At 39.5% G+C, this 16,711-nt stretch overlaps 1 protein-coding gene across 4 annotated transcripts in view; it reads right to left on the bottom strand.

Moving 5' to 3' along the window:
* Nucleotides 1-16,711, bottom strand: part of Rbm33 (RNA binding motif protein 33) — a 116,202-nt gene that overhangs the window by 97,559 nt on the left and 1,932 nt on the right. For all 4 annotated transcript variants that reach the window (XM_050119913.1, XM_050119912.1, XM_050119914.1 and 1 more), the window contains exons 2-3: nucleotides 5,902-5,980; nucleotides 360-408 (exon numbers count right to left, since the gene is read on the bottom strand). In XM_050119913.1, the coding sequence (XP_049975870.1) occupies nucleotides 360-408; nucleotides 5,902-5,980 (128 nt within the window). The remainder of the gene's footprint in view (nucleotides 1-359; nucleotides 409-5,901; nucleotides 5,981-16,711) is intronic.

Raw genomic sequence — 16,711 nt, 5'->3', positions numbered from 1 at the left:
GGCACATCTTTTATGCTACTATTATCCCATTTATGATACCCTATCATATATAGGTATCATATCCCTATTATGATACCTGCTAGAGTGCACTGGACACAGTAGGAACTAAAATGCCTGCTCCCCATGGTAATATCCACAGCACCTACTAATGAGCAGCCATTCTGCTGAGCTGGAGGAGTAACTCCAGGACAGAATGCATGCTGAGCATCTGTGAGGTGCTAAGGCAATTTTGATAGAGCAACAAAACAATCATTCCATTTACAAACTTCTGGTCCATGCTCAGGTTTCTAGAAATTCATCCCATGTACAAGTGATGGTGTTTACAATAAATAATTCTTTTAAGCGACCTTAATTCTTACCTTTTTGCCAGAGAGTAAGTCTTCTCCAAGCAAATCATCTTCTAGTTCACTGGGGAAAGAGAAATGCAGTGTGTCACTCCTAACAGCATAGAAAAGGAGAAGCCACTCAGGAATCCAGTAACTGTTCCAGGGTGTGGGAACTTTCAGGTTGCTACACTACACTTCCTTTTCTTTACAGGATGAATAAAGACATTCTTCAAGGACACAGGGACAAGTCTTTGTCACCTAAGGCCGGGTTCAACACAGAAGGTGGCTTACTAGACTTCAGCTGAAGCTTAGCAGCATAGTAGAGTATTTTAATCCCTCTGTATCTACTTAATAATCTGCAAAATATAAAATATATACAAAGGAACACCTAATCTTTCTCCTAATCTTTAAAAACTTATGATATAAAGGAAAAAGTATTCAATATCATTAATCGGGAAAAAAACACACACAAGAAATCATCCGATACTCATCAAACTAGCAGAAACCAAAAGCAATTTAAAACAATTAAGTTGAAGCAGTAGCTCAGCAGTTCATAGCACTTCCTGATTTTGCAGAGTTATGTCAGACAGTTCAAAATCACTTTCACTTCCAGCTCTAGGAGATCAAACACTCCCTTTTGGCCTCCAATGGCACTACACTTGCATGGCACACACACATAAAATTTTTAAAAGTCTTTTAAAGAAATAAATTTTAAATTATGTTATAAAATTATAAGCAGTATCTAAGGAGTGTGATATGGAAATCACAGTGATCACCTGCCAGGTTTCCCAGCATGCTCTTGTGCTGAAGTGACTAGGCCCAGGTTTTCCTCAGGCCTCAGAGGATGCCTTTACCATCTCAAGACGCTTAAAATACCTTCTATTGCATTTTTTAAATGTTTTTTTATTATTCAGGGTTTATATAGGGCCATTTTCATTCAGGTATATAATGTATTCCCTCTTCTCCCCATTTCCATTTGTACTCTTTGTTCCCAAAGCAGTTCTGTTTCTACATTCTAAGCACCAGTACATATTGTGATAGCATGTATATATAACATCTAGGCCCCCAAAGCAGTGAAAAAATGTCAAAACAGTATTTTTGAGATTAACACCAGCACTAATTTACTATTTTAGCGTATTGAACACAACACTGGGAGCTCTAAGGATTCAGAGATGAAGCTGTAAAAGAAAAGGCCTTTCAGAACTAGAAACACCATGACAAACCATTCAGTTCACATGCTAGGTTCTGAGTTACTCTAAGTCACCCTGTAGTGAGTCTCATACCCTCACTTCACAAACAGAAATATGGACAAGACCTTAAATAACCTGCCAAAGGTCACACAAAAGAGAGGCAAGGCAAGGAGTTAAAAATCCACCTTTCTGGCTGGAAGGGGTGGCGCACCTTTAATCCCAGCACTGCAAAGCAGTGGCAGGTGGATCTCTAAACTCAAGGCCAGCCTGATCTACAAAGAGAGTTCCAGGATATCCAGGACTACACAAAGAAACACTGTCTTGAAAACAAACTAACAAACAAACAAAATCCACCTTTCTGACTTCTTCACAGGTCCTTCCAACATTTTAAAGCCAGTAATATCTAGGATTTGATTATTTTCTGTATTCCATTCCTCCTATGAAGGCAGGAAGAAAGGCTGCCAGCCAATGCCCTAAATGAGAACCTGATTCTACATGACCAAAATACGCAAGTACCTCTTTGAAAATGAATATTCCTCCATGCCATAGCTTGTAATGGAAAATGGAAGGTGATACCATGTTCCCAGGTCACACTAATTGGGACAGTAATAAGAGGTGTTCAAAATTACATTAAAAAAAATTACAAAGAATATGCAACTTTTGCTAACACGTAAAAGAATTTGAAAATTAGAAACCAATTTTTTTTATTGTTTTTATTGAGGTACATATTTTTCTCTGCTCCCCTCCCTTCCTCTCCCCTCCTCTTCTATCCTCCCCCAATTTACTCAGGAGATCTTGCCTTCTACATCTCATGTACATTAGATCCATGTATGTCTCTCTCCGGGTCTTCTGGGATTGTAAATTGTAGACTGGTTTTTCTTTATGTCTAAAAGCCACTTTTATGAGTGAGTACATATGATATTTGTCTTTCTAGATCTGGGGTACCTCATTCAATATGGTATTTTCTAGATCCATCTACTTGCCTGCAAATTTCAAGGTGTCATTATTTTTTTCTGCTGTATAGTATTCCACTGTATAAATGTATCACATTTTCCTTATCCATTCTTCAGTTGAGAGACATTTAGGTTGTTTCCAGGTTCTGGTTATAATAAACAATGCTGTTATGAGCATAGTTTTTGTGGTACGATTGAGCGCCCTTTGGGTATATACCAATAGTGGTATTTCCGGGTCTTGAGGAAGGTTGTTTCCTAATTTTCTGAGAAACCACCATACTGATATCCAAAGGAATATCATTTCATTCCCACCAGCAATAGAGGAGTGTTCCCTTTACCTCACATCCTCTCCAGCCTAAGTTGTTATCAGTGTTTTTGATCTTGGCCATTCTTATAGGTGTAAGATGGAATCTCAGCGTTGAAGAAACCAAATCTTAATGACTGTATATTTATTTAGTTGTCAGTCACCTGGCTACATATGACAGTATGGCCATTGCTTGAAAACCCAGTCTCCTGCCCTCCTGGCTCCTACCCACATTCTAGACTTAGACTATATCCTCCAGGAATGGTTCACAAAAGCTGTCCCCACCTCTGGCTTCTAAATTCATTCAAACTAATGGAAAGGACCTAGGGAAATGTCATCAATCGTAAGATAGAAATCAGCTCCCCTCCAACACCACCAATCCAAGGGAGTAGTATAAGGAAAGCCCCCCAACACCAGTATAGCTTTCCTGGCTGCGCAGACATACCTTTCCCTGGGGCCTGGGTGGGAGCTACTTATGATCTGGGTGTCCTCCTCATTCTCTAAGCCTGCTCCCCAAATAAACATTCATTAAATTTTCAGTTAAGACCTTCTCAGTCTTGCTTGAACTTAGATGCTGAGCCAGCATCACAGTATCCTCTTACACATCTCCACTGATACTTGAGAGCAGGTTTTCATAATAATCACTCTTCCAAACTTCTTCTGCATTATGCAAGCAAGCAGAAGGTGTTTTATGCTTGAACAGTTATCAAAAACATGTATAACACAGAACCTTGAATATTCAAACATCTTACTGCAGACCACATGGGAACAGAAGCTGGTTCACAGAGACAACTGCTGTGGGAGCTCCTTCCGCTCCTTCAGCCAATAGCCGCTGAGATACCAGCCCACTGGGACTTGGTCTCTCTCTTTAAAAAAGCAGTGGCAGCCCTCTTTTCTCTCTCTCTCTCTTGCTTCCGGCTCCACTTCAGGCTACTAGACTCCTTTCCTGATTGCGAAGAGGGCTCTTGTCTGGGAAGGTGATCTGTAAGTTTTTTTCCCTTTAAATAAATAACCATTTTATTAATCATAATTCCAAACTGGTGTGGGATTGTTTGTGACTTACACCTTCAGACAACTGCTACCCATACTGACAAGAGTAATAAAACCAGGCTGCCTCACACCATGACAAACCAGCACAATAGGAAGGAAGGAAACTGCCAAAAACTACAAATCCTAACATCAGACAAACTCAGGAGCCAACCAGGATAAATTCTGACTGAGGGAATATTAGGACAATGTGACCACCACTAAGAGAATAACTACGGCAGATAAAACACAACTGACGTAAGAGTCTATGACTTAAAAGTATTCTAAAACAATGCTCAGGAGTGGAAGATGTTACAGGTAATTACTTTGGAAATGGGCAAGTGAAAATCTCTGGTCTAATCTGTGCCTTGGAAGAACTTCCTAGTTAATAGACATATTACAGGAAAAAAAAAAAAACACTGTGACTACTTTAAATTCTTCAGAAGTGTGGGTACATAACAGACTCAAGAGACATCCACACACCTTTACTCTCTATACTAAGACTTCAATGTGAACAAATATGCATTTACATAAAACACAAGGGGTTAGGCTATCTAAAAATAAGCCGTCAAGCAGAAATTCTAGAAAATATATCATTTTGTCTCTCACAAAGAACTAAAGGCTTCAGTTTTGATATATGGTCTCCAAAGGCCATGACTCAGTTAAAGACATGGTCTCCAGGGTGGTGCTGGGGAGACTCAAAGGAGACAGTGCCTAGTGTGAGGTCCCAGGAAGGTTCACAGAGGATGGTGGAATATGGGTATGGTCCTGGCTCATAATATGAATAGTTTTTCTTGGCATGCGCCGCTTCCTTATCAGAGGCCCAAAGCTAATGGGCCTGAACTGGAGCCCCCAAAACTATGAGCCAAAACACAAAACTTACTATGTTAACTGTCCAAGCACTTCACTATAGTAACAGAAAACACAAACAGGAAAAACCTACACTTTATTTTAAAATACAGACCTTTATCTGGATATAAATTCAAACCATAGAAAAGTAGTCATGTACCTGCACTGTATTAAAATACACTGACACAGGCACAAATGCAAACATAAAAGGTAATGGGAAATATGAACATTAGCTAGGCATGTATAGTCAGGGATTTCTCTTGGACTCAGTATGTCTGTATGTGTAAACACTATGTATTTTAAGAAATAATTTCAAGTGCTTCCAGGTGAAACTACTGATTTGATGGGTTAGCAGACTGTACAGATTAAAAACTGATAATCTCTCAAGTTGGGTGTCAGTACACTGGGTTCAATGTACTATATATTATACTTTCACGTGTGCCTGAAAGACTGAATAAGTTAAATATCAACTGATGTAATCAATTTCAGGCAACTGTATTGTTAAAAACTTAACTTTGTCAGAACCATACAATACATACATACCCACCCCCTTCTACCTCATAAATAAGATACATCTCTTTCACACCCTAACAGTCCTTTCTTTAGAATCCAGACTGATGCAGTGAATGAGTCAGCGAAGGCTAGCCAAATGTTGATCATGAAAGACTCCACTGTAAACCATTCTGTAAACTTCTATAGGTATGTGCTCTTAAACAAAATTAGTACATAACCCTAGTATATTTTTTGTGCACTGGCCTCAGGACCCAACACAGCTAGCCTGTGCATCTCCTGCACTCCTCCTCTAAAAGTAGAGATTCCCCCCCAAGGAGTCGCCACAATGAGCTGACACCAACTGTTTGCAAATGTGTGTGCAAGAGTGGACTACTAAGCAGGTATGTTCACTGACACTATTAGTAGAAAAACAAAATTAAAAATCAATACATATTGAAATGGCAAAAAATTTAAAGTCACTAACTACTGGATAGGATATACAGCAAAAGGTACTGAGACATCCAAATGGTTGTGGTGTTGTCCTATAAACAGAGAGGAAAGCAAGTTCATGCTCCTCAGTTACCTACAACACAAGCTTGGACCAGGTACTTGTGAGGCCTGAAGAGAACTCCCATCAGCCCAGAAGGCGTAAGACAAGGCATGAAAGGACCAGCACACTATCTTTGGTAAAGATCTCTGTGTCCCTCATATGATCACAGGCATCACAATGACACCCTAGGGCAGTCCAAGGGTGCACACACCTGTCCCAGTCCTCATCTGCAGCTCTTCTTCTCCAGGACCGTTCTGCACCAGGCTTGTCAAACTGGTCAAAGTCATCATCTGTGAAAAAGAATCCACTCAAATCAGTTTTGTTAAATCAAGACAATCAATTAAGATACTAGCTTCCTTAGGAATCCAGCTTAACTCTCCAGATATGAAGTTCTATATATAGCAATTATAAATCCTCAGCCATGCTGAAGCATTAGTTTTTTTAAAATAAAATAAAAGCAATCCAAAAATTTGTTGAATATTAGGTATGAAAATTTGGTGAAAACAGCAATTTTTAAATTATAACTTTTACTTCACAAAAGGAATAAATGACTTATTAAAAAATTAAACTCCTATAATAATTTCTCAGCCTTCACATTTTTCTAAATAACAGAAGTAGAATACAAACTATGTAAAAAGTTTTCTATTTATTAGCCACATTTTATAAAAAGTAAAAACTGTCAAACCATAAGGGGCAAAATTTTAATTGTATTGTTTTTTACTGGTATATCCAAAGTTTGACTGCTAAGGCATGGACTCAGAACAGAAGGCAGCAGTGGGTGTTTTGCTTCATATGAAGTCCTAAGTGCAAATTTTACACACAGAGCACAGCTCACATCTCTACATGGCAAGAAGCCACCAGATAGCTCAGAAGAACAACAGAAATAGAGCCCTTCTTTTTTCTTTTCTTGTAAAAAATAAACAAACAAAAACAACAACAACAACCTATTCTTTACCTCACAAATTTGCTGCAAGTTTAAATTTGACAATATATCTTTATAATAGGAGAGGCACTTGGTAGTTATTTTTATTGTTAGGAAACACTAAGAACTGAAATTTAAGTTGGGGACAGGGTGCAAAGAAAGAGGCAGCAGTTGGTTTGTTGCAGTCCATCCAAGTCCAGAACACTTGGATAGGTGACACAAATTCCTATTGCCTAGAGCATTTCTCTGGTTCAGACTGGAAAATCAACTACTAAGGTTCTAACAAAACCATCAATCATATCAACCATCACCAGACTGGACTCCTGAGAGAACCTGATTAAAAACTGTTTTAAGCTGGTGTAGTGGTGCACACTTTTAATCCCAGAATTTGGGAGGCAAAGGCAGGTGGATCTTTATGAAGTCAGCCTGGTCTACAGGCTATATAGTGAGACCATGTCTCAAAACAAAAACAAAAACAAAACCTGTTATAAATATGACTACGTGCCCGGGGGGGGGGGGGGGGCATGCCTTTAATCCCAGCACTCAAGAGGCAGAGACAGGTGGATCTCTGTGAGTCTGAGGGCAGCCTGGTCTGGACAGACTCCAAAGACTGTAAAATCTCTGAGATGATTCTAAGAACAAGTACCTATGAAAGACATATTACAGAAATTCACTACATGTTTGTTCATAGTTATGGCAGACTCACTGTTCCTCCAAAATCAGAGCTTCTTGTTCCTGGTTCTCTCACTGGGGGATAGAACTTCTGGTATCTTTCATCCCACCCCAATCTACCTGCTACTGAGGGGGATACCAGTGAGGAAGGAAACTTTCTCCCACACCAAGCCCCACCTGTGGGACACTCAACCCAGATATCCCTGCTGAAGAGGGAAACAGAAGCTTTCAACACTGGTAGGTGATAGGCAGTCAGCAAAGGAATCAACAAGCAAAGAACAGTAAGAAACCCAAAGAGACGGAGTAGGGAAACCAGTACCCACAGTCACTCCAAGGTATTATCTCAAATGTCAAATATCCATCATCAGCGGGGGGGAGGGGGATAGGGTCACACGACACAAGACATTGTTGCATAGCAGTTTCCTCAAGATTGAAATGAAATAGTTCATCCTGTAGAAAAATCCTTAAGCCAAAACTAAGTAATTCAAAATAGCTTCAGAAAGTCCCTAAAACTAACCAGATTCACCAGGCCCCTCCCTCCTAAGAGTAAACAATAAAGACTACTGAAAGTCACTCAGACAATCAGACTAGCCAAGCTGAAAAGACCAGACCAGCTATACAGAAAAGGTTTAGACCAATTGAGTCACTTGGAAAAGACACTTTCCAACACAAAAAGCTGCCTGCAAACTGTGCAGTAAGCTCCAGGCTCTTCAGTTTTTGGGAACTGTCACCCAGGCTGGGGTGGGCTTTAGTGATACAGCTGTCTTTGAGTCATTTCTGCTTCTGTAAGAAACCTCTCACCCACATTCCTTTAAGTAACCCCTATAAAACTCAGTGGTTCACCAAGCTAGACTTTGGTGGTGGTATCTGTACTTTGGTCTGTTATGAGTTTCTTATCTGGGGTAAGTAGGCAAGTAGTTTGTTGTTTGTTTGGTGTGTGTGTGTGTGTGTGTGTGTGTGTGTGTGTGTGTGTGTGTTCCTTCTCCCCAGGAAAAGTCTTATGACACAGCAGACATCAAAAAAACAAAAAGGTATAACCCTTCATGTATGGGATGGGAGGAAGCAGGCAACAGAAACTACTTGTGAGAGGTTCATAAAAACATTTAAGTAGCCATCACATATATTTCTTCATTGAACTAAATGAAACCAGAAGAATAAAAAAGTAAGGTAGCAATGGCATAGCAAAGGACAAATAAAGAAGCAAACCAGCACAAGACCAAATAAATCTTGAAATTAAAAATAATGAGGGCTGGCAAGGTGGCTCAGCAGGGGTAAAGGTGCTTGTCACTGGGCCGCAGAAAAAGACACATAAAGGTGAAGGTAAAGAACCAACTCTCACAAATTATTCTCTGGGCTGCGGGTACATATGTAAGCATATATGTACATGCGCACACACGCACGCGCAACCAGCAACCAGGCATGGTAGCACATATGTAATACTAGTACTGACTTGAGAAACTGAGGCAGATAAATTGCCATAAATTTGAGGCTACCCAAAAATATGAAGTTCTAGGACATCCAGGATTGCACTGTAAGACTCTGCCTCAAAAAAAAAAAAATCATTTACAGGGATCATAAAAAAAAGATTCAAGCTGGCAAAATAGAAAATAACATCAAATAACCACTACTGAAGAAAATTTGGACCATCACTATCCAATGAATGGACACACAAAAGAAATACCAGAAAGAGGGTACAAAGAAGCAGGAAAAATATCTGAATATATAATTTAAATTTACCAAATTTAATTTTTTTTTAAAAAATCAGTTTTCATATCTAGAAAAGCACAACAAATTTACCACACAATCAAAAGAGATACACATACCAGTTAAAATGTCCCAAAGCCAAAAGCAATAAGAATATCTGGAAAGCTGAAGAGGCCTCATCATTGTAAGGTAACCACGAAAATGAGGCTTGTCATCAGAACTAGGAGCTGGGGTTGCAGTGGGATAACAGAACTGGGAGTGCCTATGTTCTGTAAAGCTATCCTCCACAGAGATGAGAATAACATGCACAGAAAACCACAAGCAAGAGCTCTGTAGCTAGCAGATCCACAGTAATTGAATTATGTGCTACAAAAAGGTGTGTGAAAATGACTCCCTGTCACTGTTTTTTGAAACAAGATGGAAATGATTTCAAGTGAAGATAATACCGGACTTTAAGAGAATGCTAAATCAATGGCTGGTGTCCTTGTTAAGAGATTTGTAGATAAGACATAAACAAGAGAAAAGACGTGTAAGGCCAAATAAGGCTTCTAAACAAGTACCGTGGAAAACTGTTGGAAAACTATAGGGGTATGGTATCCAGATTCCCTAGGGACCTGCTAGTCTCCTGACTATAAATCAGTTCTCACCAAGCTACCCAACTTTGTGCTATTTAGATATGCAGATTTATATCTTCCATCTGAATCTGGGAGGTACTTAGCCTTTGACTGCCATTCCCTGAGCTCTCCTGGGTGTGTGCAGGTGTTCAGGCACATACATTTCATGGTATCCCACAGATCCTCCTGGCTTTTACCCCTTCGCCATTAACTGGATATTCTCACAGACTTCCACAGTTGCTCATTCTCCTCCTAAAGATTATTTCAGAGATTACACTTTTCAGCTCTATAACTGTCCCTTGCTTCCTCTTTGTAATTTATCTTTATTGCTCTGTCCCATTTCTGAGCACACTGTTCTCCAAATCCTTTTAGTGCATGCTTGTTCATTTGTTCTGGTTTCTGCTTTTGTGGCCTAGGGTTTCTTAAAGAGATCTGAGTGTTTAAGACAGTTACTTCAAAGTGTTTCTGGGCCGTCTAGTGGGTGGTTCCTGTTTCCTTTCCTCCTGTATGTCATACTTTCCTGGTTCTTTGTACAAACTGATTTTTTTTTTTTCATTTAAAACTATGTGTCTTAAATACTGCAGCAGTATAATAACAATTCATCTCTCCCATTACTCATGACAGCTGTCGTCCATTAAATGACTTCCAAACCATTTCTGCAAAGACTATTTATTCTATCCCTTCTTTAATGTGGGTACTGAAATCCCTACTCCCAGTGAACCAACAAAGTTATCTTTAAATACCTCAATACAAGGGAAGACTCACCAACAATGCATGGCCATGATAAAAATTAAACAAAGTGAATCTGAATAAATACTCTGCAAAAGCAGGAAAAGAAAATCTTTGTTCTTGTGCTAGGCAAAGATTTGTTTGTGTAACAGCAAAACCAAAACCAATGGAAGATCTGACAAACTGGACACCATCAGAACCTACAGCATCTACTCCTCCAAAGTCACAATCCAGCGAATGAAAAGAAGCCCGACAGAGCTCTTTCCCTGTGAACCATTCCACTAAACTGCAAACCTGAGTCTGCCTGAGCATCACAGTGGATACCCTGGACTCATTTACCATCTTTAGCAGGAGCAGTACTGTGTGTGGAATGGAGTCCTAACTCTGGGGTTGTCAAAATTAAAGGGAAGTGGTGATGTTACAGAGTGATGGCTTAAATTATCACATTTTACAAGTCAAGCTATCTTTTAATTTTACAAAGACAACTGAGTGAGGAGTTAGTGAAGAGCCAGAGTATGCCACCCTCCCATTCACTGATGTGTCCACCATAAGGGCATGACTGGGATTGCATTCCTGGGAGGTTAGGAGTTGAAGCTTAAAGTCCTAACTCCTTAAACACACATGGTTAGTTTTGCAAACAACCAACTCCCATTCCCACAGCTATAAAACCCCTCTCCACTCACTTCATTAGCATAAAAAGATAAAAAAAAATTCCAAGATTTTTAAGAATTTCATGAATAGGAACCAGAAACTATGTCTAAGATTTCCTTCCGTCATACAACAATTAGTGCCCATCAAAAAATCTTCATCGCTAGAACCTCAGTATGTGTCCTTATTTAGAAACAGCAAAGAATTTGCAAATATAACTAGTCCAGATAAAGTCATTTTATTAGAATGGGCTCCAAAACCAGTAACTGGTGTGACAACCCATTCTCATATACCTGAAAGAAACAATACAGGGCTTGAAGTTATTTGTGCATCAGTGCTCACAACAGTATCTTTATAGTAACAAAAGATGGAAAATCAAGTAGTCAGGGAAAAAAAAGTTTGCCTTTTTAATGTGTTTTATACACACAGCAGAGGATCATATAATTATTTAAAAGGAAGGAAATTCTGTAACTAGGGAGATGGCTCAGGGTATAAAGTACTTGCCATACAAGCATGAGGGCCTGATTTTTTGATCTCCAGCATCTGACATAAAAAGCTAGACCCAGCAGCATCCATCCTGTTAGATCCCTAGAGCTTAAGAGTCAGCCAGTCTAGTCAATCAAAGAGCTCCAACTTCAGTGAGAGGCTCTGTCCAATAAATAAAGGTGGAGAGTAACTAAGGCATTGACATTGACCTCTAGCCTCCGCACACATGTATACATGTACACATGTTGGGGGGGATGATTCTGTCCTGTGCTATAACATAGACATCTTGAAGGTGTTGTATTCAGTGGAAGAATTATAACTCAAAATCTTTAGAAGCAAACTAAGTGCCCTGAAACCTGTCTCTGTTCTTATGTTTTCTCCACTCATTTTCCATTTCTTCAGGTTACAGATAAAATTCTTTTTAAAGTTCCAGTTTGTATCAGTCATGCCAGTTTATACCAGTTATGAACAACACAAATAAGGAAAGACAACTCGGCTTAAACCATGTTAAAAGAACAGGGAGTGTCCAATAAAACAAAAGGGGACACTATCGTCCCCATTTTGATACTCTTGTCTAAATCTTGCACTAGCTATTCGTTCAACGAGGGACCACCCTTCCTCCTCAGCAAACCTGAATGCCCCTTGCTGGGAGGTTTCTACCATATGATAAATGGCGCCTACAATGAGCACACTTTTACCTACGCTTCTCATTAATTCCTCCTTGTTTTTTAGACCACTGGGTTAGCTTGAGGCAGGGGGTCTAGTAATTGTCAATCTACAAATCAGCGAACTTTGGCCATGGGACAAGTAGCAGCTGATACATGTTTATATAAATTTAGCAAAAGCACATTTTGTAAGCAAATATTTACCGGAATGCAGCACTATTGTCTAGGACAGCAGTCCAGTTACAAGGCCAGAGCTGATCTGTAATCACACAACCGAAAAAGCACCCTTTAAAGTAGCTTACATGTTCACAGGATTACCTTCTAAGGTGGTCATTTTCCATATCTATCTGAAAAACTATACTCAAGAACTGGGAAGATGTCTCAGATGATGAAGTCTACCACACAAACATAAAGACTTTGTTCAGATCCCTGGTACCCACATAAAACTGGACCAGAAGCTTTTGAATCTGTAACCCCAATGCTAGGATTGGATGGGGCATAGACGGGGAAATCCCTGGAGCTCTAGCTAGCTCAGTCAAGTGGATGAGTTCCATGTTCAGTGAGATTCTGTCTCAAAAAAGGTGGCGAGTGATGCATTAAACACTGTCCTCCACACACATGACACAAGTATACACTCACATGAATACATATATAACACACATGGGGGAGTGACAAACACACCTTATAGTCACTGTAAAATTCTTCTAACTTGCTAAAGACAGTGCTGAACCTGTCTGGCCAATGATGCAACATTAAACTGACAAAAACTACAAACTGCCAGAATCAACCTTCCTTGAACCTTGGAATCTTATTTTAAAAATATAAAAATAAAATAAAATAAAAAACTTGCAAAAACTTGGGAGCTTAAAAAAAGAAAACAGCTGCTAAGCTGCAGCACAGAGTGCTGTGAATTCCCTCACCAGAACAGCAAACCCATTCCCCAGTCCAGCAGCAACAGGGTACACAATGTCCCAAGGGCTTTCTAAGGCTAAGAGTGCCTGGTTCACACCCTCAAAGCATCTGACTATGCACTGAGACCTGCCCATTGGATCTCTGGGGTAAACGGAGAAGCTGCCTTTGTTTTACCCTCTTGGAGCTCAGAGCTAAAGTAGCAATCTAGGCAGTAGTGGTCCAAAGCAACTGTGACCAACTGTAGACAAAGGAAACAGTGCACACACCAAAACGCCTGGAAAAGAGGAGGCAGAGGGTAAGGAAAAGGTTTCAAAGAGCACCTCATGTGTGTCTAGGTCCAGATACACTCTCAGCTCTCAGACAACACCTGAGAGAATCCAGATTTACATCTCTAGCTGCTGACTGGGCTCTGGGTAAGCAGGAGGTGGAGTAAGGCAGAGTCCTGCATGGCCTAATGAACACTGAATTATTTCAGCCAATTTAAAAAACCAGGGTACGCTTTTTATTATTTTAGTTTCCAGGAATATAAGAAAATATGTCAGTTCGCTGGCTGAACACTAAGATGACAGGTGGAGACTTAAGTAACTAGATAAAAAGAGCAGTCTCTGTGAAATCAGTTTGGAAAAGTTATTTAAAAACCAGACAAATCACAAGTAATAAGCAGCCAGGGGAACAGATACATAATAAAATTCCCCAGACTACCTCATTGTAATATTCAATATGACCTGTTTTCAATCCCAAAACTGAATCATAAAAAAGTACTAAAATTATAATCCAAAGGAAAAATAATTATTAAAATAAAACTGAAGAAAGACTAAGAGAACCTAAAAACGCCATCCAGAGTATCAGAACATGCACTGAAGAATGACAGAGAAGACAAAGTAAAAAAGATCTGAAGAAATGGCCCCAAATTTCCAAATTTGATGAAAGATATGAACCTACACACCCTAGGAACTCAGTGAACTCCAGCAGGAATAACTTAAATCCATACCAACAATCATATACATAAGACCAAACTCTCTCAAAACCAAAGCCAAAGAAGGATCTGAAATCCTCATGAAATGACTCCTCACATACAATGGATCCTTGATTATATTTGTCTATTTCTAATCAGAAGCCAAAGCCCAGAATGCAGTAAGATGAAATACTTAACGTGCAGAAAAAAAAGAGGAAAGACTGCAAAGCAGAAATTCTGCATCTGATAAACTATCCTTCAAAAGCTAATTAGGCTGGAGGGGCTGAAGAGATGGTTTAGCAATTAAGAGTTCATTGCTCATGCAGAGGAGTGGAATTTGATTCTCACTACCCACACTGGGCAGCCTGCAACCACCTGTAATTTGCTTCAGGGGGATCCAAAACCTTTGGCCTTCATTGACACCTACAGTTCCATGCATATGCGCGCGCACACACACACACACACACACACACACGCACACGCACACACATGCACACATACATACAAACACAATTAAAAAGCAATCTTAAAAAATAACTGGGCATGATGACACACATGCCTTTAATGCCAGTACCTGGAAGGCAGAGGCAGGCAGACCTCTGATTTCAAGAGGCCAGGCAGAGCTACACAATATACTGTCTCATAAATAAATAAAATTTAAAATTTCCCAAGTTTATATCAGAGAAACAAACCTGAAGATCCTTTTCCACTAGCAGGCCTACACAACAAGAACACTAGAGTCCTCTCCACTCCCCAATTTTTGATGAAACATTTTAAAAGGGAGCTAAAGAGATGACTCAGCAATTAAGGGCTGCTCTTCTAGAAAATCCAGGTTCAGTTCATAGCACTTACATGGTGGCTCACATAAGTCTGTCCATAACTTCAATTCTAGGAAGTCTGATGCCCTAGGGCTTCAAGACTCCTCACAAATGCAGGCAAAACATCCATACACATAAAAAAATTAATCTTTAAAAAAAGGGGTTTAAAAATGCTGAAAATTAAGCTGTCACACACCACCTAACAATCAGCACACAGAAATTAATGTATTCCACAGACCTCCTACCCAAAGGGAGCATGGTCAGGAACTAGGAATTCTCAGCATCTCTCACGCTGATAGCATGCGCTGTCAATACTGCCTTCTGAGCACATTTACAGTGAGCTGGGCTGTTTCAGAGGTTAGATGCTTAGATTCACTCTTTAAGTTTACTTCTTTACTGTGGGTGCATGACACCACACACATGAGGAAGCCACAGAACAACTTGGGAGTCAGTTCTCTCCTTCCACCAGGTGAGTTCCAGGAGTGGAACTCATATTGTTAGAGTTGGCATCAAGTGCCTTTGCCCAGTGAACCATCTTGACAACCCATTAAATTCAATTTTGAGCCATATTTGGTACTGGGACATATGTAAGTCATAGATCAAGCACTTAAAGGCAGAGGCAGAGATCTCTGTTGAGTTCATGGTGAGTATGCTCTATATAATGAGGACACATATAGAGGACAGCCAGGGCTATACAGAAAGACTGCCGAAAAACAATAAAAAAAAGTAAGTTCTGTTGAGTCAAAGAACATCAAAATGTTGATGCTGGGCTCATTATTCTACTACTAGTAGTTATGTCTGAAAATTCCTAATTCAATCTTTTTCTTCAGTAAGATCAACCCAAGAAAAAAAATTTTTACAAGCACATTTCATTTTCCTCACCTACAGAATTAGTATATTTAAGGTCCAAGAATACTGTCACATTGTGAGACAAGACACTGATTATAACGTTCATGAACTGTTTTATGAACTGTTAGGTCTTAACATACAAATCAGCTGGAAGGAATGTTGCTAAAATTTATGTTCCAACTTTTCATTTTGATTTTGTATTTTATACTACAAAGTAAGCACTAGATCTTGAAATGTAATATTTGCTCTACAATATGTGTCCTTAAAGCCTACTTCTGCATTCATGCTAACCTCCAATGTCCAATATTCTCTTTACCAGTAAGGTATATTGTCTTTACCAGCAAGGCCCTCATGCTTATCCCGCCCTTACTTGCAACAGCAAATATCTTTACAGAAGTACTAAAGTTAAGAGCATTCTGTATACCTATAAGCACCCAAGTTTCACACCGACATAACTGCACTTCTGTCATTATCTATTTTGGCCATCTAGAGATTCTATTAGTTTCTGGCTCCATTATAAACACTGAAAATATCACCATCACCACCCCCACCAACTGACCCCAAAAAACATCAACTACTTACAATACACGAAATGATTTTTAACTGACAATTCTGGAATATTTAATGGATTTAGTTTAATAACGAAGTCAGATTACGCTACAATCAGATTTTGTTGAGGGAGAGGGCAAAGAAAGATTCTCACTATGCAATCCAGGCTGGACTCAAACTCCACCTCGATTTTCCATGTGTTGGGATTAAAAGCCCAAACCAGGTACACCACCTTTTAATGTAATGAAACAGAAACTGAGAGCTTGGTACACAGTGCCCACTAGAACTAGCCATCAAGTTTGTACAAGTACTATATCACGATGTCAATGGCAATGTGAGCTGTAACTAGAAAAAGCCAGAAAGCCACTACGCTGGGTAATATGCTAATTTAGAGGTATAAAGTAAGCAATCTAGATATAAAGATACTATCTACAATGCAAATATTTCCAATGTAATGGTTTTGTTGGTTATACAGCAAACATGGATCTGATGGACAAA

The sequence above is a fragment of the Alexandromys fortis genome, unplaced genomic scaffold (assembly GCF_014885135.2).
Source record: "Alexandromys fortis isolate MF-2015 unplaced genomic scaffold, M_Fortis_MF-2015_v1.1 scaffold_177, whole genome shotgun sequence".
NCBI lineage: Eukaryota > Metazoa > Chordata > Mammalia > Rodentia > Cricetidae > Alexandromys > Alexandromys fortis.
Note: the sequence above shows the minus strand (reverse complement) of the source record. Positions and strands in the feature narration are given on the sequence as shown.